Source organism: Dipodomys merriami, unplaced genomic scaffold (assembly GCF_024711535.1).
Source record: "Dipodomys merriami isolate MVZ:Mamm:240054 unplaced genomic scaffold, mDipMer1.0.p SCAF_128, whole genome shotgun sequence".
NCBI classification, from domain to species: domain Eukaryota; kingdom Metazoa; phylum Chordata; class Mammalia; order Rodentia; family Heteromyidae; genus Dipodomys; species Dipodomys merriami.
Window position 1 is genome coordinate 1,972,977 of NW_027202582.1, and position 23,289 is coordinate 1,996,265.

A 23,289-nucleotide genomic window follows, 5' to 3' on the forward strand; every position below is an offset into this window, starting at 1 on the left:
CGATTTTCTAGTGGTTCATTGGAGATAAGAATCTCACGGACTTTCCTGCCGGGGCTGGCTTTGAGCCATGATCCTCAGATCTCAGCCTCCTGAGTAGCTAGGATGACAGGCGTGAACCCCGGCACTGGGCCCACATTTCTTGTTTTTGTTTTGTTTTTTGTGCCACTTGTAGGGCTTGAACTCAGGGACTGGGCGCTGGCACCGAGCTGTGTGGCTCAAAGCTCGCCCTACACCACTTAAGCCACAGCTCCACTTCTGGTTGTTGTAGTTTGTATTTAATTGGAGATAGTCTCGTGGACTTTCCTGCCCGGGCTGGCTTCGAACCGTGACCCTCAGAGCTCAGTCTTCTGATAAGAATTACAGGCGTGAGCCACCAGCGCCTGGCTCCGCCACTTCTTCTTATAGGTCAAGGGTCGTGTGGTTGGTGGGGTTGGGTCGTGACGCGTCCAGCGCAGAGGCGGACTCCGGGGATCCGGGCATGCGCAACCGCGAGGGGGCGCGGACGCCGGCAGGGCGCGGGCGCGGCGGCCTCGGGCTCCGATTGGCTCCCGCGCTGGGGGAGGCGGGGCCTAGCGTGCCCGGCTTCCTCCTGCGGAGACTTCGGCGGCGGAGCCCCGGCGGGGACTGGGAGTCCGCGGGAGTCTGGGCAGCGGCGGGCGCGAGCTGGGGGCGGCAGCAGTCCCGGCGGGGTCCCGGCCCGAGGCGACGGGCTCTGCGACCCTGCGAGGTGAGGACGCCATCCCTCCCTGCCGGACAGGGGCGCGGTGCCCCGCCCGGCCACCCCGGCCGGCAGCCTCGGACCCCCCCCCCCGCCCTGTGACCCCCGCGCCAGGCCCGACCCGGCCGGAAGTGGGGCGCGTGGCTTCTCCCGACCGGGTGTCAGCCGCGGGACCCTTTTCCTCCTTGGATGAAAGCTTGAGGATACCCGACCCCCGACCCCCGTCCTCACCCCAGGACCCCCAGTAACTGCTGTTTTTCTCTCCCTGTACAGATGGAGGGGGCAGAAGGTAATGCCGGGCAGCCCGGCTCCGCCGAGCGGTCCCACCGAAGCAGTGTGTCCTCCGTGGGAGCTCGAGGTGGGTCCTGCCCTCCTTTGTGTCTCCTCTCACTCTCCCGAGACTCCCAGCCCTGCGGATGTGCCTCAGACTTGTCTTCTTTTTCATTAAATATAACATGACTAAGAATAAGGTAATCTGGACACGGGTGGCTCCCACCTGTCATCCTAGCTCCTCAGGAAACTGACATCTGGAGGTTTGTAGTGCTAGGCCAACCCTCGATCAAAAAAAAGTACCCTAGACTGCGTCTACCAAAAATAAAACAGCAAAAAGCAGGGCTAGAGGCATGGCTCAAGTGGTAAGAATATATAAACTGAGCAAGTGTGAGGTCCGAATTCAAAATTCAGTACCCCAAACAAAGGAAAAGAAAGAATGTGTGTTCCATGCAGGACAAGCTTAGGAAGAGGACCTGGGCTCTATCACTAGCTTAGTGACCAAGTCGGTATTATTTGTTTCGGGGAGGGGGGCTTGTACTTGGCTTTGAACTCAGGGCCCTGTGCTCTGGCTTTGGCTTTTTGTTCAAGGGTGGTATTTCCAGCTTTTTGGTGGTTAATTGGAGATAAGAGTCTCACAAACTTTTCTACCTGGGCTGGCTTGGAATTTCAGATCCTCAGATCTCAGCCTCCAGTAGCTAGGTTTATAGGCATAATGGGCACCAGTGCCTGGTGAAGTGCATGTTCTTGGATGGACATGTCTCAGCTGTGAAGTTAAATGAGAGCACATGAATGAAAAATGACATCTTCACTTTCTTTGTTCCATTTCATTCTCCCAAACAACCCCTTGGCACCTGGGATCCTCATTACCTTCATTTTATTGGAAGGCAATTGGGTCCTAGAGAGGTTAACTCACAGGCAGCTGAGCCCTGCGGTGATTATGAACTTGAGCCTTTAGTGCTTGTTTTCCCTGTCTGTAAAGTTAGTCTGAACCTGTCTCCCTCTCCCTCCCTCCCCCTCCCTCTCCCTTTCCTTCTCCCTCCCTGCCTCCCCCTCCCTCTCCCTCCCTTTCTCTTCTCCCTTTCTCCCCCTCTCTTCCCCCTCTATCCCCCTCTCTTTTTTTTTTTTTTTTTTTGCCAGTCCTAGGGCTTGAACTCAGGAACTGGGCTCTGTCCCTGAGCTTCTTTTTTTTTTGGTCAGTAGTGGGGTTTGAACTCTGGGCTTGGGCGCTGTCCCTCAGCTCTTCAGCTCAAGGCAAGCGCTCTACCACTTGAGCCACAGCGCCACTTTCGGTTTTCTAGTGGTTTATTGGAGATAAGAGTCTCACGGACTTTCCTTGGCCAGGCAGGCTTTGAACTGTGATCCTCAGATCTCAGCCTCCTGAGTAGGTAGGATTACAGGCATGAGCCACCAGCGCCCAGCTCCTGAGCTTCTTTTGCTCAAGGCTAGCACTCTACCACTTGATCCACAGTGCCATTTCTGGCTTTTTCTGTTTACGTGGTACTGAGGAGTCAAACCCTCAAGTCAAGCGCTCTACCACTAAGCCATATTCCCAGTCCCTGAACCTGTCTCTTAGAGATGATGCTTTCATCTAAGTAGCTGTTGGAGCAGAAAAGACTAGGAGTCTAAAACCCACATTTAGTTATGTTAACTATATACTGTGCCCTGCCCTTTCATAGGCCTCACTGAATCCACAGCTACTTTTTTCCCCCTTGTGCTGGTCATGGGAGAACTTAGGGCCTGGGCACTGTACTTGAGCTGTTTTTCTTTCTACCACTTTGAGCCACTGCTCCATCTCATGGCCTTTCTTTCCTGGGCTGGCTTTGACCCATGATCCTCAGATCTCAGCTTCCTGAGTAGCTAGGATGACAGGCATGAGCATCAGCATGCAGCTTTCCCTGAGCTCAAGGCTACTGGTCTACCACTTTTGTCACAGCTCCACTTCTGTCTTTTTTTGGCTAGTTAACTGGAGATAAGAGTCTCACAGACTTTCTTGCTTAGACTAGGTTCAAATCTCAATCCTCAGATCTCAGCCCCCCTGATTAGTTAGGATTATAGACATCAGCCCCCAGTCACAGCTACTTTTTTTTTTTTTTTTGCCAGTCCTGGGGCTTGAACTGAGGGCCTGGGCACTGTCCCTGAGCCTCTGTGCTCAAGGCTAGCACTCTACCATTTGAACCACAGTGCCACATCTGGCCTTTTCTGTGTATGTGGTACTGAGGAATTGAATCCAGGGTTCATGCATGCTAGACAAACACTCTACTACTAAGCCACTTTCCCAGCCCACGCGTACTTTTTTTTTTAACTGTTATCATAAAGGTAATATACAGAGGGATGACAGTTGCAGAAGTCAGTATATTTCTTTTTGAACAGTGTCACCTCTTCTCTTGCTCTCCCAGTTTTTCCTTCCCACCCCCAACCACAAGTTGTACAGTTCATTTCCAACATAATGTCTAGTGAGTACCACTGCTGCATTGGTTCATTCTTTGTCCCTCATTTCTGTGTCTAATAGCATTCCTAACAGGGTCTTTGGGGATGTCAGTTTTTCCTCAGTGTAGCCTGCGATTCCTCCAGGGCTAGACAGACAGGGGTGGTGGATGGCTGCTCAGCCTGGCTGTGCCTGCCAGCGGCCCCGGCTGAGCTGCCCGCCCTCCCTTGTAGCTGCTGATGTGCTGGTGTATCTAGCTGACGACACAGTGGTGCCCCTGGCGGTGGAGAACCTTCCTGCGCTCAGTGCCCACGAGCTGCATCGCGCAGTCCGAGAGGTCCTGCAGCTCCCAGACAGCGCCCTGGAGGCCTTCGCACTCTGGCTCGTCTCCCCTCTGCTGGGTAAGCCGTGGCAGTGAGAGGCCCAGCTTGAGGGAGGTATTAGAAGGGTGCTGACCAACCAGGCCAAAGGGAAGGGCAGCTTCGGAACCTCTGGCGGGAAGTGGCATGTGTGTCCTAGAGTCCTGAGGCAATCTGGCTCCTGTGGCTGAAGACCCAGCCTGCCCATCACCTCAGTGATGCTTGGGCCTGGGGCATCCATCAGGAGACGCAGGGGCAAGAGGGCTCACCACACCGCCCGGGCCACGCTTGATGAGCATAACTTCACTGTGTCCCCTGAAGACTGCAGCCCTGAGACCAACCCATGTTAGCACCAAGCTAGAACCATCATAACAGCCATCGGGCTGAGGTGGGAATAAGATGGTGGCTCATCAGACGTCAGGCAGGGCTACTGGGGTGAATGAGGTCCGTAAACTGCCGCAGGCAGGAAAGGAAGCAAAGAAAGAAATGCCTATGTTGTCATCTGGAGAAGTAACTTGGCCCTGGGCCCAGGCATGTTTTCTGAGCACCAATATTCCCTTTGTTATGGAGGAATGGGGACAAGGACAGGTGACCAGAGGCATTAAGAGGGTGAACAGCCCTGGGCACCCATGGCTCACGCCTGTACTCCTAGCTACTCAGGAGGCTGAGATCTGAGGATCATGGTTCAAAGCCAGCCCGGGCAGGAAACTCCGTGAGACTCTTACCTCCAGTAAACCACCAGAAAATCAGAAGTGGGGCTGTGGCTCAAGTGGTAGAGCACCCAGGCCCAGAGTTCAAGCCCCACAACTAACCAAAAGAAAAGAGGGTGGGAAGGTGGCCCAGTGGTAGAGCGCTTGCCTTGCATGCCTGAGGCCCTGGGTTTGATTCCTCAGCGCCACATAAACAAAAAGAAAAAAGCCGGAAGTGGCTCTGTGGCTCAAGTGGTAGAGCGCTAGCCTTGAGCTGAAGAGCTGAGGGACAGTGCCAGGCCCCACGACCAGACCCCCCCCCCAAAAAAAAAAAAGGGTTAACAGGATGGCAGAGTTAGGGCTCCAGTCCCTAGTGACTCCCCCTTCTCCTGAGTCCAGGAGGGACTGGACGTCTACGCTGGAGGCTCTGTCCTCTGGGTAGAAGAGGGGAGCTCCCAGCATCCTCCACCCCCCCTCCTCCCCACCTCACCCAGCTTCCGGTGCAGCTGCCACCCCAGGCTCTCACCCACCCTTTTCCTGCTCATCCAGCTTCCCTGGCCCCCTATCTCTGGCCCCCAGTTCTTCCTTTGTGCTGCTACTCAGGCCTGTGGGTGTGACCAGCTGTGTCTTTAGAAAGCCAGGGGCGGTGGGGTCTAGTGGGTGGCCCTTGCCCTGTCCTTGGGAGGCTCCCAGGGCCAGCAGGAGCCTCCTCTCCCCTCCGCTTCTTCCACTCCCTTCCCACATTCCTGTCCCCCACAGCTGACAACTGAATGGGCTGCTTGTGTGGCTGAGCCCATCCCAGAGGAGGCTAGGCCCAAGCCTCCTGGTTAACACCATGTTGTTCCAGGCTGGCGTGGGAGGTTGCAAGTCCACGCCAGCTTTCCTTGGGGCCCCAGCTCCCCTTGTCTCCTCCCCCGCCCCCTGCAGACAGGGTGAAGCAGAGGCAGAGGTCCCCCGCCGTGGGTGTCCACAAGGCAGGGATGAGGCAGTCAGCACAACTGGCCCTTTGTGCCCCACATTTGGGTAGTATTTGGCCTTCTCCATGGAACAGGGGCTCCAGGCACTGTCCTTGTCAGGTGACAAGTGGCAGAGTCCTATCTGGAAGTCAAGGATGGTGGAGTCAGCTTAGTCCCGTGAGCTGCTGGGTCTGAGAGTCAAGGCAAGAGACAGGCTGTCCCTGTTCCCAGGCCGGCCTTTCCCCGCTCAGGCTGTGACTGCAGCAGCAAGGAGGTGACGGCCCCTCCCCCAGCACTCCAGCTCTGTACTTTCCAGCCCAGAGTGCTCGCGGGAAGCAGAGCGTGTGGCCTCCCACAGTCCCTGTCCCTCTGCGGCCTCGGGTTCTCACTGCGAATGATCTTCATGCCCTCCGAAGTCCGAGGAGGGGGCCAAGTTGTCAGGATGACAGGGAAGCCCTTTCTGGAGGAGAGGAAGGCTGGCTGGCTGGCCAAAGGGTGGGGCCTGGGATCTAGGTGAGAGACGAACGCCACGGCACCCCTAGGAGATCTGGATCAGAAATGATGGGGCTTTAAGAAAGGCCTGCAGAAGCCGGGCGCCGGTGGCTTACACCTGTAATTCTAGCTACTCAGGAGGCTGAGATCTGAGGATCACAGTTCAAGGCCACCCTGGGCACGAAAGCCTGTGAGCTTCTTATCTCCAATAAACCACCAGAAAACCGGTAGTGGCGTTGTAGCTCAAGTGGTAGAGCGCTAGTTGAAGAGCTGAGGGACAGCACTCAGGCCCAGAGTTCAAGCCCCATGACCGACCAAAAAAAGAAAAAAAAAGAAAGGACTGTAGATGCCAGGCCTGCAGGGCAGAGACTGGAGGCCAGGAGGTCCATGCAGAGGCCGTGGCTGCTGTCTGAGGTCAAGGGATCCTAAAGCAAGGTCCAGAGAACAGAGATGAGGACCTTTAGCGTCAGGCTGGTAGGACAAGGCAGTTGGTCATCAGTAGGGAGGCGAAGGGCAGGGGAGGAGATCCAGGGCAGAAGCCTGTTGGCAGGCATGGCAGGCATCCTCAGCACACACCTCAGTGCCTTTCTGGGTGAGCTTGGAAACTGCCACCGCCTCTGCAGGGCAGCGCCGCAGTGGGTACGGTCCCCTCATAGGTCAGAGCTGCTGCGGGAGCCCCTGTTGCTGTGTTCTTCCGGCATGACAGCCTGAGCTCGAGGGCCGTGTGTGGAGCACTCCACCATGTGCTGATCAGTGGCGGGGCCATGTCTCAGGATGAGGTGCCATCAGCAGGAGCTGCCCTTTATGCAGTGTTTGGCCTTGTGTGTGCCACTCGGCCCAGAGGAGACACCGCTAGCTCCTGCCACATGGTGAGAAAGAATGTCAGGTAGAGGAAAGCCCCAAAAGGAAGCAATTACAGCCAAGCGTTGGTGGCTCACGCCTGTAATCCTAGCTACACAGGAGGCTGAGATCTGAGGATCGCGGTTCAAAGCCAGCCTGGGCAGGAAAGTCCGATAGACTGTCTCCAATTAACCACCAGAAAACAGGAAATGGTGCTGTGGCTCAAGTGATAGAGCACTAGCCTTGAGCTGAAGAGCCGAGGGACGGTGCCCAGGCCCAGAGTTCAGGCCCCACAACCAAAAAAAAAAAAAAATGCAATTATGGGATAGAAAATGATTATTTTTTAGCTTTTATATCACCTTTATTCCCAGAGTCAACCTGTGTGAGTTAACAAGCCCCACATTGCCAACTGTTGTAGGAATCATATTCCTTCTTACATTTACCAGAGTCTCATATTCAGCAATGAGTTCTGGGTTGCAAAAGAGGGTTTACTGCTTGCACCCATCTGTAAGGTATGATAGAAAATCCTCAGGAGGGAGGGCTGGGAATGTGGCTTAGTGGTAGAGTGTTTGCCTAGTATGCATGAAGCTCTGGGTTCAATTCCTCAGTACCACCTAAAACAGAAAAAGCTGGAAGTGGCACTGTGGCTCAAATGGTAGAATGCTAGCCTTGAACAAAAGAAGATCAGGCCCTGAGTTCAAGCCCCAGGACTGGCAAAAGAAAAAGAAAAACAGAAAATCCTGTGGAGGGACTGCTTTAGTAACAGGGCCAGGGTGAATGACCCTGAACTGAGATTTTTTTTTTTTCTTTTTTGGGTCCGGTCATGGGGCCTGAACTCTGGGCCTAGGTGCTGTCCCTCAGCTCTTCAGCTCAAGGCTAGCGCTCTACCACTCTTGAGCCACAGAGCCACTTCCGGCTTTTTTCAGTTTGCTTTTTGTGGTGCTGAGGAATTGAACCCAGGGCCTCAGGCATGCAAGGCAAGAGCTCTACCACTGAGCCACCTTCCCAGCCCCACCTGAACTGAGATTTAAGCCAGCTAGCCATGTGAAGATCTGTGACCAAGGCAGGAGGAACAGCATGGGCAAAGGTCCTGAGGTATAGACTCCCTGAGATTACTTGTGCCACTTGAGACAGTGTGAGCGGAGCAGGATGGGATGGAGAGAGGGTAGTGAGGTGGTGGTGTTTGTGGAGTGAGAGGGTCACTGGAGATGGACATGGGAAGCCCAGGCTCTGCCCCGGCGAGCTACAGCATTCCCCTGAGCCTTCAGGCCCTAGTCACCAGCAGATGGCGACTGGAGGCGGCCAGTGCTGGGTCTTTTGGCTACTTTCCCTCGGCCCCCTTGGGCCGTTCCCCTCTCAGATCCAGCTGGCCCTGGGGAACAAGCTGTAGTGAGCAGGCCCATCCACCTGCTCGGGGCAGCAGCCTACTTGCTCTGAGCGTCGTTTTCTCTGTGGAGAGGTGGAGGGTGGAGTGTGGCCAGGAGCACGCGTGTGAGCCGCTAGTCGCTGAGGACACTCCATTCTACTCCGCTGCTACTGGCCACGACACTGTAGCTTGCGGGGGTGGGCAGGGTGGCAGCCCGTTAAAGGTTGCATGATACTTCCTTTCTGCCCACAGAGGTGCAGCTGAAGCCCAGGCATCAGCCGTACAAGCTGGGCCGCCAGTGGCCGGAGCTGCTGCTGCGATTCACCGACGCCCCAGACGACGACGTGGCCACAGGTGCGTGCGGCCGCAGGCCCCAAGCGGGGCTGTGTGTCCCCTCCTGCCTCAGGGGGAGGAGAGAAGGGTGGGCCGGGAGGGGCAGCTGCAGAGATGGGCCCTGCGCCCCTGCCTGGGGTCTTTCCAGTCCCGGCAGGCGAGCTGGGGAGCGGGGTGCGGGCCGTGCCCGGGCGCGCGGCGTGATCGCAGCCTCTCCCCCAGATGAGCCATCCCTGCAGTTCCGGAGGAACGTGTTCTTCCCGAAGCGGCGGGAGCTCCAGGTGAGGCCGCGAGTGCAGGGGTGCTGCTACCCATGTCCTGTGTGCCCTCTGCCCCATCTCCCCTTCCCCGAGACCCCTCATCAGGCCTGGCCCTCACCCAGCTGAGCGTTCCTTCCTTGCATACCGGCCGACAGATGCAGGACGAGGAGGTCCTGCGGCTGCTCTACGAGGAGGCCAAGGGCAATGTGCTGACCGCCCGGTACCCGTGTGACGTCGAGGACTGCGAAGCACTCGGGGCCCTGGTGTGCCGGGTGCAGCTTGGGCCCTACCAGCCTGGCCAGCCCACGGCCTGTGCCCTGAGGTGAGGGCGGGACATCCGGTGGGGAAGGTTGCCCCTGCCCATCCTGCTTACCAAGGGTCCTAGGTTGCGGGAGGTGGGCGCAGTCCTGGAGTCACCATGCGGCGCTGGGTGAGTTGCTCCAGCTCTCACAGCCTCCTTTCCCTCTTGTGCGCTGGGCAGCGGGAGCCGGAGATGAGTGAGGGTGAAGTGAGATCTGAGATGCATCGCAGCCAGAGGGGTCCCATGGCGCCCACAGGTGCAGAGCCTGGGTCCAGCCTCTAGCCAGGGTCCGGAGGGAGCTGGCCTTGTTCTTTGAACTCAAAGTCAGGATTTTCCAGTGCCCAGTAAAAGGCTGGCTGAGTGTGGTGTCTCTCACCGGTACTACAGTGTCAGGCCACTTGAACTAGGCTGTTCTTGTAGCTCAAAACCCAGCTGTTCTGGCCTCCTGGCCTTTTAGGCCTCTCCTGGGCACTTTCTAGCCCTGATGTCAGATGGGGCCAGAAGCCTCTCCACGGTGGGTGGACACCGGGGTGCACAGGCTGGTTTGTCTTCTGTCCTGGGCCTGGCAGCCCCTGTGTCTGTCACTTCTGCCAGTTCGAAGAAAGTGGCATTTCACAGTGAGTCCAGGCAGACAAAGTGGGCACAGAGCAGGAAAGGTGGGTCACACAGTTGGTTGTGACAGAGCCTGCTTGTCTCCTTCTCCTGGGGACCCACATCCTCTTAATGTTCAGGTCCTCCCTTGGCACTGGCCCCTAAACCCCACAGCCAGAGTGGAGACCGTGGGATCCCTGTGGGAGTATCCTGGGCAGGTGCCACTGCCTTGCCCCTTGTGGCCACTGGAGGGCCCTGGTGCCTTCGGATGTAGTGGACATTCCTGTGCCAGGCCACCTGTGGGGCTTTTCCCTCCCCTGCTTGTGTGGCACCCACAGCAGGAGCACCTACCTGCACCCTCTGCCCAGGCCCCCAGCACCTCCTTGCTTCCCCTCAGGGAGAAATTGGACTCCTTCCTCCCGTCTCACCTCTGCAAGCGGGGCCGAGGCCTCTTCGCTGTCCTCCGGGGCCGGGAGGCCAAGGCCGGGACGGGCGAGCAAGGCCTGCTGAACGCCTACCGCCAGCTGAAGGAAGCGGACGGCAGCCACAGTGAGCACGCCGCCTCGCTGGGCTCCCACTACCGCGCCTACCTCCTCAAGTGCCACGAGCTGCCCTTCTACGGGTGAGCGCACAGTCCTGCGCCACTGCCCCAGCGGGCTGCCAGCCCTGGCCTGAGCTCCTCCCAGTCTTCCCTCTCAGCCTGCACACCTCCACTGCCACCTGGTCACCACAGCAGCTGACAGTCCCTTCAGCCGGCTCTCATGTGCTGGCTGAGTGCCAGTCCATGCACACTTGGGGCCCCTGAGCCTGCCTTGTGAAGCTGGCATTGGTGGGAGGGCCCCGGGGACACCCATGCAGCAGGATTGCCGAGGGAGGTGCGAGTAATGCAGAGGATGGTTCAGGCCAGAAACCAGTGAAGCTGCCTGGTCAGGTTCTGAGCCTCTCTGAGGAGCCGCTAGGTAGTGCACAGTATAAGGAGGGAGAAGAGTCTAGTCTGTGCCCTGCCAGAGAAAGTTGCTTTCAAGCTGATTTCCAGTGGCTCACGCCTGTAATCCTAGATACTCAGGAGACTGAGATCTGACGATCATAGTTCGAAGCCAGCCTAGACAGGAAACTCTGTGAGACTCTGATCTTCAATTAACCACCAGATGACCGGAAGTGGCTCTATGGCTCAAGTGGTAGAGCGCTGGCCTTGAGCTGAAGAGCTGAGGGACAGCGCCCAGACCCAGAGTTCAGACCCACGACGGGACCCAAAAAAAAAAAAAAATGTAGGGAACGGTGGAGGAAGTGCCACAGGAAAGGAGAGGATATGGCCAGCAGAAAAGAAGGCAGTGACTGAGTCACATGGCACCCAACCATCACATCTAGAAGAAGGCGGCAGGGCTCCGTGGCCTGGCCACCTCCAGCAGCCTCACCTGCCCAAGGCCCAGGCTCCTTGCCAGCCCCGAATGCCACTTGCTTTGCCCCCCTGCCTGGTCCCTGCTCTTCCCCTCTGCCTGCAGGGCCTGCCCTGCTCTGTGCCATCCTGTTCCCGTCATACGCCACGAGTCACATGGCACTGACCTGCAGAGCTGCTGCTTCCTCCTCAGACTTTCCCTTCCCTGGAGCAGGTTTCTGTCCAACCTTCAGTTGTCCAAACAGCTTCAATTTCTGGGGGCCCCAGAGCAGGCCCCCTGACCGTGCCACGTGCCGGAGGGGTGGCTCACCCTAGTCCCCTCCCCAGGTGTGCCTTCTTCCACGGTGAGATCGACAAGCCGGCCCAGGGCTTTCTGCACCGGGGTGGACGCAAGCCAGTGACGGTGGCCATCAGCCTGGAGGGGGTGCACGTCATCGACAGCAGGGAGAAGGTACCACTGCAGCTCCGCCGCCAGGGCGGGGCCTGAGGCGCCCTTGGCAGGGCGGGGAGGGAGGGCAGACAAGTAGACTGTCTCTGAGTGCCCCTGGGGTCCCGCTGTACACCCTGAGGACTTCCTGCGGTCTGCTCTGTGTCGTCTTTGCTGCCTGGCTGGTGGGTAGACTGGTGTTGGGCAAGGTGTGGAGGCTGCACTTGGGAACCCCGCTGCTGAGTGGAGGGAGTCTGGCAGTACCCGGCTGCTTTGCATGGCTGGGAGCCTCCCCGGAGGGTCTAAAGGAGCTGGGCGCCTCTCCTTAACAATACATGAAGGAAGAGCTGGAAGCTGGTGGCTCACGCCTGTAATCCTGTCTAATCAGGAGGCTGAGATCTGAGGGTCACAGTTCTAGTCAGCCCAGGCAGGAAAGTCCATGAGACTTTTTTTTTTTTTTTTTGGTTGGTCGTGGGGCCTGAACTTGGCCTGGGCTCTGTTCTTCAGCTCAAGGCTAGCGCTCTACCAATTGAGCCACAGCGCCACTTCCGGCTTTTTCTGCTTATGTGGTGCTGAGGAATCGAACCCAGGGCCTCACGCGTGCAAGGCAAGCACTCTACCACTGAGCCACCTTCCCAGCCCCAAGACTCTTATCTCCAATTAATTACCAAAAAACTGGGAGTGGAGCTGTGGCTCAAAGTGGTAGAACACTAGCCTTGAGTACAAAAAGCTCAGGGACAGGGGCTGGGAAGGTGGCTCAGTGGTAGAGTGCTTGTCTTGCATGTAGGAGACCCTGGTTCGATTCCTCAGCACCACATAAGCAGAAAAAGCCAGAAGTGGTGCTGTGGCTCAACTGATAGAGTGTGAGCCTTGAGCTGAAAAGCTCAGGGACAGCGCCCAGGCCCAGAGTTCAGGCCCCATGACCAGCAAAAAAAAAAAAAAAAAAAAAAAAAAAATATATATATATATATATATATATATATATATATATATATATATATATATATATATATATATGAAGGAATTTAGATTCAGTCTAGAGAGGCAAAGACCCAGATGGTCCCATCCTAGTTGAGCCCTAATTGGACAGGGAACAGCCCTGGCCAGGGGCCCACGCCTTGCTCTGTCCTCTGCTGGCCAGCATGTCCTGCTGGGCCTGCGCTTCCAGGAGCTGTCGTGGGACCACACTTCCCCTGAGGAGGAAGAGCCCATCCTGTGGCTGGAGTTCGATGGCGACAGTGAGGGCATGCCTGTCAACAAGCTGCTCAGGATCTACTCCAAGCAGGTAATGGCCGTGTCACCTGTTCCTGGAGAGGGCGGCTCTGGCCCAGCGCCCTGGCAGGCTCCAGACTGTCTAGGAGGGCAGTGTGCTGCCCAGGGCTGCGTGGGCAGTGGCACTGTCTTCTCAGATGCGGGGCAGGTAGAGAAGGGTAGAAGCCCTCAGGGTCTGTGTTTGGATCCATTCATTCCACCCTTCCCCATGCCCTTCCCTTCTGCTATAGTCATATCCAAGCCATCCCTACAGCAAGTCCTCACCCTTTCTTCTCCCTGCACAAAGACTAGTTCCAGACAGGCCTATCTCCAAAACCACATTGCTGAGGCTCAAGTGGTCGAGCACCAGGCTTGAGTTGTACTGGCACAAAATACCCCTCATTCCTTCTGTGGTCGTTCAAAAATTTGGAAATAACACAGATGTTCACTACTTGGTAACTAGACACACAAATTGTAAGCCAAGCCAGTGATAGTTCACATCTGTAATCCTAGCTATTCAGGAAGCTGAGATCTGAGGATCCAAGTTGGAAGCCAACCCAGGCAGGAAAAGTGTATGAGACCATTCCCTCTAATTATCCAGCTGGAAGTGGAGCTATGTTTCAAGTAGTACAGCGCCAATCTTGAGTGAAAAAGCTAAGGGACAGCACTGATGCCCTGAGTCAAGACCCAGTACCAACACACCAACACACATACACACACACACATGTTCAACCTTTGAGTGTGCACAATGTATGCATCCTTCGAAACTGGCTTTTCAGTAAACAACATGCTTTTTGAGATTCATCTATATCTTATGGTAAATCTATTCGTTCCCATTTTTCTTGTTTCTCGGTTTTGGGAACCAAATCCAGGGCCTCAACCAATGCTAACCCTATGGTCCACTTCTAGGCCATACTCAGCCCCAGTTCCTTCCCTTTTTATGTCCATACACAAAAATAGTACAGCCATTCACCTGCAGGAAAGAGCTGGGAATAGAACCAGGGCCTTGCAGCCCTGACTTCTTCACCCACTGAAGAGTATTTGGGTTGTTTTGATGTTTACCAGTAAAGCTGTTTTGGGCACATAAATCTTTGGCCTCACATAAAAACAGGCGTGAGCACCTGGCTCACGGCTGTAATTCTGGCTATTCAAAACACTGCTGGGGCTGGGAAGGTGGCTCAGTGGTAGAGCGCTTGCCTCGCATGCATGAGGCCCTGGGTCCAATTCCTCAGCACCACATAAACAGAAAAAACAGGAAGTGGCGCTGTGGCTCAAGTGGTAGAGCACTTGCCTTGAGCTGAAGAGCTGAGGGATAGTGGCTGGGCCCAGAGTTCAAGGCCCCTGACCAACAAAAACAAAAACTAGATACTAGCCGGGCGCCAGTGGCTCATGCCTGTAATCCTAGCTACTCAGGAGGCTGAGATCTGAGAATCACAGTTCAAAGCCAGACTGGGCAAGAAAGTCCGTGAAACTCTTATCTCCAGTAAACTACTAGAAGACTGGAAGTCGTGCTGTAGCTCAAGTGGTAGAGTGCTATCCTTGAGCTGAAGAGCTGAGGGACAGTGCTCAGGCCCAGAGTTCAAGCCCCACAACCGACAAGAAAAAAAAAAAAAACAAGATACTGCTATCCAGAGGATTATGATTGGAAGCTAGCCTGAACAGAAAATAGGATCCATAAGACTCTTATCTCTAAAATTAGGCAAAAAAACAGGGCTGCAGCATGGCTCAGGTGGTAGAGCAGAAACAAGCACTGATACAACAGCGGCTACACAGCACAGATAGCTGGTTGTAGGAGCACTGGCGCGCTCTTGGGGCTGCTCCACAGTGGCCGGCATGTTGGCGGCATCCCTCAGTCATGTTAGTGTTGTTTGACATTTTAGTAATGTATGGTAGAATGTTACTGCAATTTTAATTTATATTTTCGTAATGAGTAATGATGTGAATTATTTTTTCATGTGCTTATTAATTGCTATCCTCTGATCTCTTTGTGCAGCTTGGGTTCAAATCATTTACCTGTCCATTTTTTAAACTGGATTTCTTTTCTTTTCTTTTCTTTTTTTTTTTGGTGGAGGTCAGTCCTGGGGTTTGAAATCAGGGCCTTGAGCTCTGGTTTGGTTTGCTTGCTCACAGCTGGTGCTTTCCCACTGAGCCACACCACAGTCCCAAGTTTTTGCTGGTTACTGGGGCATGGAGTCTTAACATTTTTACTGGCCTGGGTCAGCTTCAGACTTTGATCTTCTGCTCCTCAGTAGCTAGGATTATAGTTTTGGTTTATTTTTGTTGTTTGTTTTTTGTTTTTGTGCCAGTCCTGGAGCTTGAACTCAGGTCCTGGGCACTGTCCCTGAGCTTTTTTTGCTCTAGGCTAGAACTCTACCACTTGAGCCATAGCACCACTTCCAGGTTTTTCCATATATGTGGTACTGAGGAACTGAACCCAGAGCTTGATGCATTCTAGGCAAGCACTCTACCACTAAGCCATATACCCAGCCCTTAGGATGATAGGTGTGAGCCACTGGTACCCAGCTCCAAGTTATAGGGCTTGAATTCAGGGCCTGGGCACTATCCCTGAGCTCTTTTTGCTCAAGGCTTGTGCTCCACCACTTTGACCCACAGCTCCCCTTCCAGTTTTTAGATGGTTAATTAGAGATGGTGGTCAAGTGGCACTGTGGCTACTTTGAGCCACAACTCTACTCCTGGTTTTCTAGTGGTTAATTGGAGATAAGAGTCTCATGGACTTTACTACCCTGGCTGGCTTTGAACCGAGATCCTCAGAGCTCAGCCTCCTGAGTAGCTAGGTGTGAGCTAGCACCCAGCCTCCAAGTTTGTTTGTTTTGGTTTTTTTGCCAGTCTTGGGGCTTGAACTCAGGGTCTGGGCACTCTCCCTAAGCTTCTTTTGCTCAAGGCTTGTGCTCCACCACTTTGACCCACAGCTCCCCTTCCAGTTTTTAGATGGTTAATTAGAGATGGTGGTCAAGTGGCACTGTGGCTTCAGGTGGTAGATCCCTACCATTAAGAACCCAATCGAGGGCTGGGAAGGTGGCTCAGTGGTAGAGCACTTGCCTTGCATGCATGAGGCCCTGGGTTCGATTCCTCAGCACCACATAAGCAGAAAAAGCTGGAAGTGGCGCTGTGGCTCAAGTGCTAGAGCACTAACCTTAAGCTGAAGAGCTGAGGGACAGTGCCCAGGCCCAGAGTTCAGGCCCCACACCAGCAAAAAAAAAAAAAGAATCCGGTCAAGGGGTTGGGAAGTTGGCTCAGTGGTAGAGCGTCAGTGGTAGAGCGCTTGCCTTGCATGCCTGAGGCCCTGGGTTCGATTCCTCAGCACCACATAAGCAAAAAGAAAAAAACTGGAAGTAATGCTGTGGCTCAAGTGGTAGAGTGCTAGAGCTGAGGGACAGTGCCCAGGCCCAGAGTTCAGGCCCCACGACTGGACCCCCCCCCCAAAAAAAAAAAAAAAAAAAAAAAAAAGAACCCAGGTCGGGCTGGGAAAGTGTCTTAGTGGTAGAGTGCTTGCCTAGCATGCATGCATTAGGCCCTGGGTTCAATTCCTCAGCACCACATAAGCAGAAAAAGATGGGAGGGGTGGCTCAAGTGGTAAAGCGCTATCCTTGAGCTGAAGAGCTGAGGGATGGCGCCCAGGCCCAGAGTTCAGGCCCCACGACTGACAAAAAAAAAAAGAACCCAGGTCATGAATGCAAGCCTAGTGCCCTCCCCCCACACAAAAAATAATAATTAAAAGGCCTGTAATTCCAGTATTTTGGAAGCAGACATCAGAAGGATTGTGGTTTGAGACTAGCTGGGCAAAAGTTAGGGAAACTCCATCTCACAATAAAAAAACAAGGGACTGGAGAGCATCACTCGAGTGGTAGAGTGCTTTAAGTTCCATCCTTACTACCTCACACACCAAAAGGGAGGGAAGGAGGGAGAAGGCGTTGCTCTGTCCTGTGGCAGGACATGTTGAGGAGGAGGGGCTGAGCAGATGCTCCCAATCTGCCCGCGCCCCTAGGAAAGCTGGGGCAGAAGTGTAGATCTGTCCTTGGTCGGGTTGAGAAAATTCCTCTGGCAATCCTAGCTAGCAATCCTGCAGTTTTGTGAATGTCTCACCGCCGGCTTCTCAGTGGGGTTTTGTGAATGGGTTTTGTGAATGGAAGCTGCAGTGTGTTGATCTTCCTGGAAAGCAGCGGGCTGTGCTCAGGCCTGCTGGGGGGGGGGGGGGGCTCTGAGGGCTTTCCCACTCTGCGCTTGCTGCCTCTGGTCACCAGCCAGGGACATGGAATAGGAGGGGGCAGAAGACCTCGCTAGCTCATTTCCTTCAGGCCAAATACATTCCCAGCCCACCTCCTCCTCCCCTCTCTCCTCCTCCCCTTCCCCCGCCCCCCGGCTGCTGCCTAGGCATCGGGCCACAGGATGAGCTGGGACTGGAGCAATGTCCATAGAGCCACCACCACCAGGCAATGACAGTTCTGCCGCTCAGTGAGCAGGAGTGTGTGCGGGCCTGACGGTCCCGGCATTTCTACCTCTCTGCTCCTGACAAAGGACACCACCCTGGAGAGCTTCCCTGACTCCTTCCATGCTCTCGGCCCTTGTCACCATGCCAGCTGTGCCCCCAGACATCCGGCCACTTCACCCGTTAAGTCAATATGAGTCCACCGTGCTGGAGTGTCATGTTAGAGGAATGTGTGCACAGGAGCCCCACCCCCGCTGATGACGTCACTCTCCTCAGACCCCCACCCCCACCTCTCCCTCCCCTACCTCTGTAACAGCTCGGCTTCCCTGTCCACCCCAGCCTTTCCCAGGCTGTGCCTTCTGACTACTAGAATGTTCTTTCCTTCCTTGGGAACCATGGGCACCAGAAGGCGGGGCCAGAGCCACGGCTCATCCCGTGGCCTCCTCCCCTCTCCCCCCCCCCCCCCGCCCCCCAGGCTGAGCTGATGAGCGGCCTCATCGAGTACTGCATCGAGCTGAGCCAGGCCGCAGAGCCCGCTGCTCCCCAGGACAGTGTGTGTGGCCCCCACTCGGCCTCCAGCCCTGCCCCGCCGGCCGCCCAGCGCCCCAAGCTACGGAGGCAGGGCAGTGTGGTGTGCAGCCGGATCCAGCATCTCTCCACCATTGACTACGTGGAAGAGGGTGAGCCACCATGCATGGGTATACATGGCAGGTCCAGACCGGGTCAGCTTCCTCTGAGCCCAGCCGGCCTTTCCCAGCCCCCTCTCTCTCTGCTGCCTCCACAAGCATGCGCCTTGCAGCACCTCTCAGAATGTGACAGACTGGAGCCATGCAATGCTTTTTATTTAAGGTGTAGGTAGACATAGAAGTTTAGAATCCTCTAAATTTTACCAAAGGGTTTGGCTTTTTCACTGTAGGCTGACACTGCCACTTGAACCACAGTGCCACTTCCAGCTTTTTGTTTATGTGGTGTTGAGGAATCGAACCCAGGGCCTCATGCATGCAAGGCAAGCACTCTACCACTGAGCCACCTTCCCAGCCCGCTTTTAGGTTTTTGTGCGTGCTCAGGTTTGAACTCAGGGTTCTGTTTGCTTGGCCATCACCCTGTCACGAGCTACACCTCCAGTCTAGCTTTCTGCTGGTTTGAGATAGAGTTTTCTGTGATCCTTGCTGGGCACTGGTGGCTTATGCCTGCAATCCTAGCTCCTCAGGAGGCTGAGATCTGAGGACTGGGATTTGAAGCCAACTTAGGCAGGAAAGAGAAAAGACTCATCTCCAATTAACCACCAAAAAAGGTGGAAGGGGAGCTCTGGTTCAAGTGGTAGAACGCTAACCTAGAATGAAAAAATCTAAGGGACTCCCTGAGATTAAGCCTCAGGACCAGCACAAAAAAGAAAAGAATCCTGTGTCCCGCTGGATCTATCTCCTGAGTAGCTGCAATTAGAGGCGTGAGCCACTGGTGCTATATCTAAAGTTCCTCTGCTGCCCTACAGCCCCATGGTACACTGGTAGGAGTCTGGTGGGAGACAGGCGGGAAGGCAACCAGGTCTGAAGTGAGCACTGGGTCCAAATAGGCCCTGAAAGGACCTCCCACCTGAGCCAGAGCCCCGCCTCCTGGGGTCTTGCAGCCCCACTCGGGCCTCTCCTCAGCGTGTTTCTCTCTGCCTCGCAGGCAAGGGGATCAAGCGGGTGAAGCCGAAGCGCACCACGTCCTTCTTCAGCCGGCAGCTGTCCCTGGGCCAGGGCAGCTACACCGTGGTGCAGCCCTCCGACAGCCTGGAGCAGAGCTCAGGATGACTGCACTTCTGCACCTGGCCCGCCGTCCTCCCAGGCAGGGCTGTGCACATGGTCCGTGAGTACTTGAGAACATGGAGCGGTGGGCACGGGCCCCTCTGCAGCCCGTCCTCCTGTCCCCGCTGCCCCTACTGACCAACACGATGCCCATCTGGAGGTGATCGCCCCTGCCGCCGGTGGCAGGGGCCTGGGTCACATCTCGGGCTGTGGGGTCCTGTGTGCCTTTGCTCTTCTGGACTCTGGTCAGCATGTCTCGCATTCCTTCTGCCGGCATTCCACCTACCTTGCTCTCAGGAGGACTGGCCCCTGGCCTGAGCTATGCGGAAACAGCACTGTCCCCCCGGATTGTCTAGGACTCCACGCCGTTCTGCAGGCCAGACACACTGAGCAGACAAAGTGCCTTTTGTCTACCTTGGTGTCCTGCCCATGTTGGGAGGTGGCTGTCTTGGGGACCAGTAGACACCCCCCCCCATTCACACTGGATGATCCTGAAAAGCCCGTTACTGCCCAAGAGGCTCCCCTCAGTCTGTGCACCCCCAAATGACCCTTGCCCCACATGTTGGGTCTGGTTTGGGTTTGTGCATCTGCTTTTGCTTGGTGAGTTCTGTGACCTCTGGCCACTCAAGGACAGACTTGTTTAACTTAGAGGCACAGAAACTCCTTCGGTGACACTGGGGTCAGCTGTGTGGTGACAGGAGCTCGTCCCTTCCCTCCAAGGACACGAGCAAGGCGGCTTGGATGTGGTGCCCAGCCTTGACTGTCCCCAGCTGCTGGGTCCGAGAGGAGGGCCTTCCAGGCCCTGGGCCTCTCATCCTCCCCTGGCCTTGGTACCTGGTCAGGTGGGTTTGCCTTCTGGTGGCAGGGCCTGTTTGTCCCAGTGTGAGTGGGAAGAAGTGGCCAGGGCGTGTCCTCTAGAAGAGTCTGGGCTTCTTAACTCCCCACGTGGAGTTGCTGGGACCTCTCTCAGCTGCCAGCCCCCGCTCCTGGCTCCTTCTAGACTTCTTGGGCCCACTGATTGTTGACTTGGTGCATTCCTATCTGATGGGCCCACAGCATGTGGGGTGTGGTTGATGTGTGTATGTGTGCACAAATGACGTGTTTCCACTCTCCAGCCCCTTCGGGGGTTTTCTATGCACCCACTGTGCCTTAACCTTCTCTGTTTGCTCTTTGGGACAAGGCAGTATTTTACTAAATGTCCTTGAATGTTCTTTTGTATCATGTGACTTATTAATAAAATCCATTTCAGATAAACTTTGGCATGGTTTATTCTAAATAACCAAGGATGTGCTAATCCCAGCTGCTGAGGATTTCATTGTAGGTGAGTGTGTATGTGGGTGTATGCACACACACACACACACATGCCAGTCCTGTGGCTTGAACTCAGTTCTGGGTGCTGTCCTTGAACTTTTTTTGCTCAAGGCTAGTGCTGTACCACCTGAGCCACAGCTTCATTTCCAGCTTTTTGGGGTCATTAATTGAAGATAATCTCACAGTTTACTGCCTAGGCTAGCTGTGAACCACAATCTTCAGCCTTCGGAGATTCCAGGGATAAGCCAGGGGCACCCAGCGTGTGTGTGTGTGTGTGTGTGTGTGTGTGTGTGTGTGTGTGTGTGTGTGTGTGTGTGTGTGTGTGTGTGTGTGTGTGTGTGTGTGTGTGTGTGTGTGTGTGTGTGTGTGTGTGTGTGTGTGTGTGTGTGTACACTGCTCTTGCTCTACCTTGATCTTTTCACTCAAGGTTGACCACTTGAGCTACTGCTCTACTTCCAGCTTTTTGCTGGTAGTCTTGCCTGCCTGGGCCAGCTTTGAACTGCACTCCTCAGACCTCAGCCCCTTGATTAGCTAGGATTGCAGGCGTGAGCCATCTGCACTCACTCGGCAACTTTGTTTATCAACATGTGGCCTCCAGAGCGCGCCCTGCTGGCACTAGTAAAGTGCTGCAGCCCTGGTGATGCGTCCCAGCAGAGCTCTTGGCCCTGCAGGAAATGGTGGTAGCAACCATGACATGGGCTATTGGCTGTTGTCCAATGTCCCAACCCGCAGGACTTCAACAAGGGCAATGAACCTAAGCGAGAAGGAATGAAGGGACAAGAGACATGAAGAATGACAGCAAGACAAGGATTCTGATCAAGCTGCCAATTTTTATTTTTCACACAGGGGTATTTATATGCTTAGAATAAGGAAGCTTTTTCATTGGCCGTAGCAGCTGTAGGATGCTTGCTTAGGGCAGTGTGAAAAGGTGGTCGTTAGCAGCTACCGAGTATTTGTTTGGGGCAGGATGAAAACACCCGATTCTGTAAACAGCCTCCAAATGTTCCATTGAGATAGTCAAGCCTATCATGCAGATAGATTCCCTGTTGGGCTCCCTACAGTCCAAAGGCTGTTTGGGGCTCACAATGAACATTTCCAGAGATGTAGGGAGTGGCCACATGTCCCCATGGCGATCTGTGACAGTCCCACTGTCTCTCCTGTCCCCTCCCCATATTGTTCTAAGACAAACACTCTGCTCTTTGTCCTCCCTGCCCTGCTGTCCTGTTGGACCAAGTCTTGCCATCACTCCCTAAACTGGCTTGTGCTGGCCGTCTGGCACTGGGGCATATGGCCAGGGCAGAGGAGCCCTGGCTGACTTGGGGCCCCTCACAGAGCCATGGAGGTGCTTCAGCTCCAGCCCATGCTCTGGATTTCTGCTTCCAGGCTGCCCAGGACTCTACCTGTTTCATGGCGTAAAGCACAGAATATGTCTCCACACACTACACCATTGCAGTTGTCAGTAGGTGCCCCCCAAAGGACCTTGGGGCTCTCTCTGCCCACCTACTGCTGAATCCTGGCCAGGAGGACCTTCAGAAACACCTAGTTCTTTCTCCTTGTCCAAAATGATCTCCTATGTCAGAGAAGGCAAGCAAGCTGCCCAACTTTACCCAGAATGTGTGTACAGGGTTGGGCTTCAGTTTGTGGTTTTCTTGTTGTTTTGTTAGTCATGGGGCTTGACCTTAGGGCCTCAGCACTGTCCCTGAGCTCTTTTGCTCAAGGCTAGTGCTTTACCATTTTGAGCCACAGCTCAACTTCTGGTTTTCTAGTGGTTAATTGGCGATAAGAGTCCCATGGACTTTCCTGCCCTTGAGCTGCAGTCCTCAGATCTTAGCCTCCTCAGTAGCTAAGATTACAAGTGTGAGTACCCAGCACCCAGCAAGGTTTGGTTTTAAGCAGCAGACGAACTGGAGCTGTGGGGATCAGTATACCCAATGGTGTGCAAGTGAAGATCCAACTGCCACCAGCAGGGGGCAGCTGAACCCATCCTTTCCTTACTACTGTGCTGCAGCGCCATGATCCAGTATCACCCGCCCAGCAGTGCTGGGCAGTGCTGCTTCCTACCATTTATGTCTTTCATGGAGGATTCTCAACCTCCAAGAGCACCAGATTTAGGAGTTCCCCAACTTGGTAATGGGACTTGAGCATTCTAGAAACAGATTCTACTTTGGAATTTTTTTTTTCTGTAAAATAACTTTTTCAAAATACTTAAAGCTACAGCCTCCTGTTCCTCTTGGTATCCACAACAAGACCTGCTGTCTCTGGACCCCACTAATGGGCCTTTCCTCGCTTGGCAGCTGCCCTCAGCCAGTCCATCAGCGCATCTCATCCCCAACACATACCGAGTCCTCTAGCTTCTTGTTATTTGTGTTTATTTATTTTGTGCTGGTCCTGGGGCTTGAACTCTGGGCCTGGGCTCTGTCTTTGGTGCTCAAAGCTAGTGTTCTACCGCTTGAGCCCCAGTTCTACTTCTTGCTTTTTGGTATTTAATCGGAGATAAGTGTCTGGTGGACTTTCTTGCCCTGGCTGGTTTTGTACCTTGATACTCAGATCTCAGCTTCCTGAGTTAGGAGCTAGGATTCTAGACAGGAGCACCAGCACCTAGTTTCATGGTTTATTTTGAGATAGGGTCCTGCTATGTACATACCCTAGGTGGGCCTCCGACTCCTCCTGCCTCTTCATATATCAGCAGCAGCAGCAGCAGCTGTTTAAACTGCTCTGCTTTCTTTCTTTCCCTTTACCGATGAGTTGTGTGTGTGTGTGTGTGTGTGTGTGTGTGTGTATACAATTGCTCTAAAACTGAACCACAACTCCAGCCCGTTTTAAACTGTTGGAAAAATATAATTTGCACCAGGGAGAATAACAGCTCCCAGCTTCCTGAAAGAGTTCTTGTGTTCCCCTGTCATCTGAACCTTGGTACTTGGTATTTTGAGGTGGATGACCATGACCACTGACACCCTCAGCCAATGAACACAGGCTTCAAGGTCGGCAGCCTCCAGAGTTTCCACTCCACCCACCTGGCTCCATGCGTGGATTTGCACACAGTTGGTGCTAAGGCAGACCAAAG

General features: G+C 54.6%; 1 protein-coding gene and 1 non-coding gene across 2 annotated transcripts; one reads left to right on the top strand and one right to left on the bottom strand.

Moving 5' to 3' along the window:
• Positions 1-605: 605 nt before the first annotated feature.
• On the top strand, positions 606-20,168 carry LOC138824308 (FERM domain-containing protein 8-like). The gene is made up of 11 exons (XM_070018112.1): positions 606-727; positions 992-1,076; positions 3,650-3,817; positions 8,371-8,472; positions 8,674-8,732; positions 8,867-9,033; positions 10,001-10,225; positions 11,327-11,450; positions 12,568-12,711; positions 17,600-17,804; positions 18,796-20,168. Exons 2-11 carry the CDS (start codon positions 992-994, stop codon positions 18,918-18,920), a joined length of 1,404 nt encoding a protein of 467 aa, XP_069874213.1. The 5' UTR covers positions 606-727; the 3' UTR covers positions 18,921-20,168.
• Positions 7,175-7,295, bottom strand: LOC138824380 (small nucleolar RNA SNORA40). The gene has a single exon (XR_011371071.1). It is a non-coding gene; the product is annotated as a small nucleolar RNA SNORA40 (small nucleolar RNA).
• Positions 20,169-23,289: the final 3,121 nt, after the last annotated feature.

Coding starts and splice junctions, on each gene's coding strand:
- LOC138824308 (XM_070018112.1), top strand. CDS start 992: ATGGAGGGGGCAGAAGGTAATGCCGGGCAGCCCGGCTCCGCCGAGCGG. Junction 3,818..8,370: donor GCTCGTCTCCCCTCTGCTGG/GTAAGCCGTGGC, acceptor TTCTGCCCACAG/AGGTGCAGCTGAAGCCCAGG. Junction 8,473..8,673: donor AGACGACGACGTGGCCACAG/GTGCGTGCGGCC, acceptor CCTCTCCCCCAG/ATGAGCCATCCCTGCAGTTC.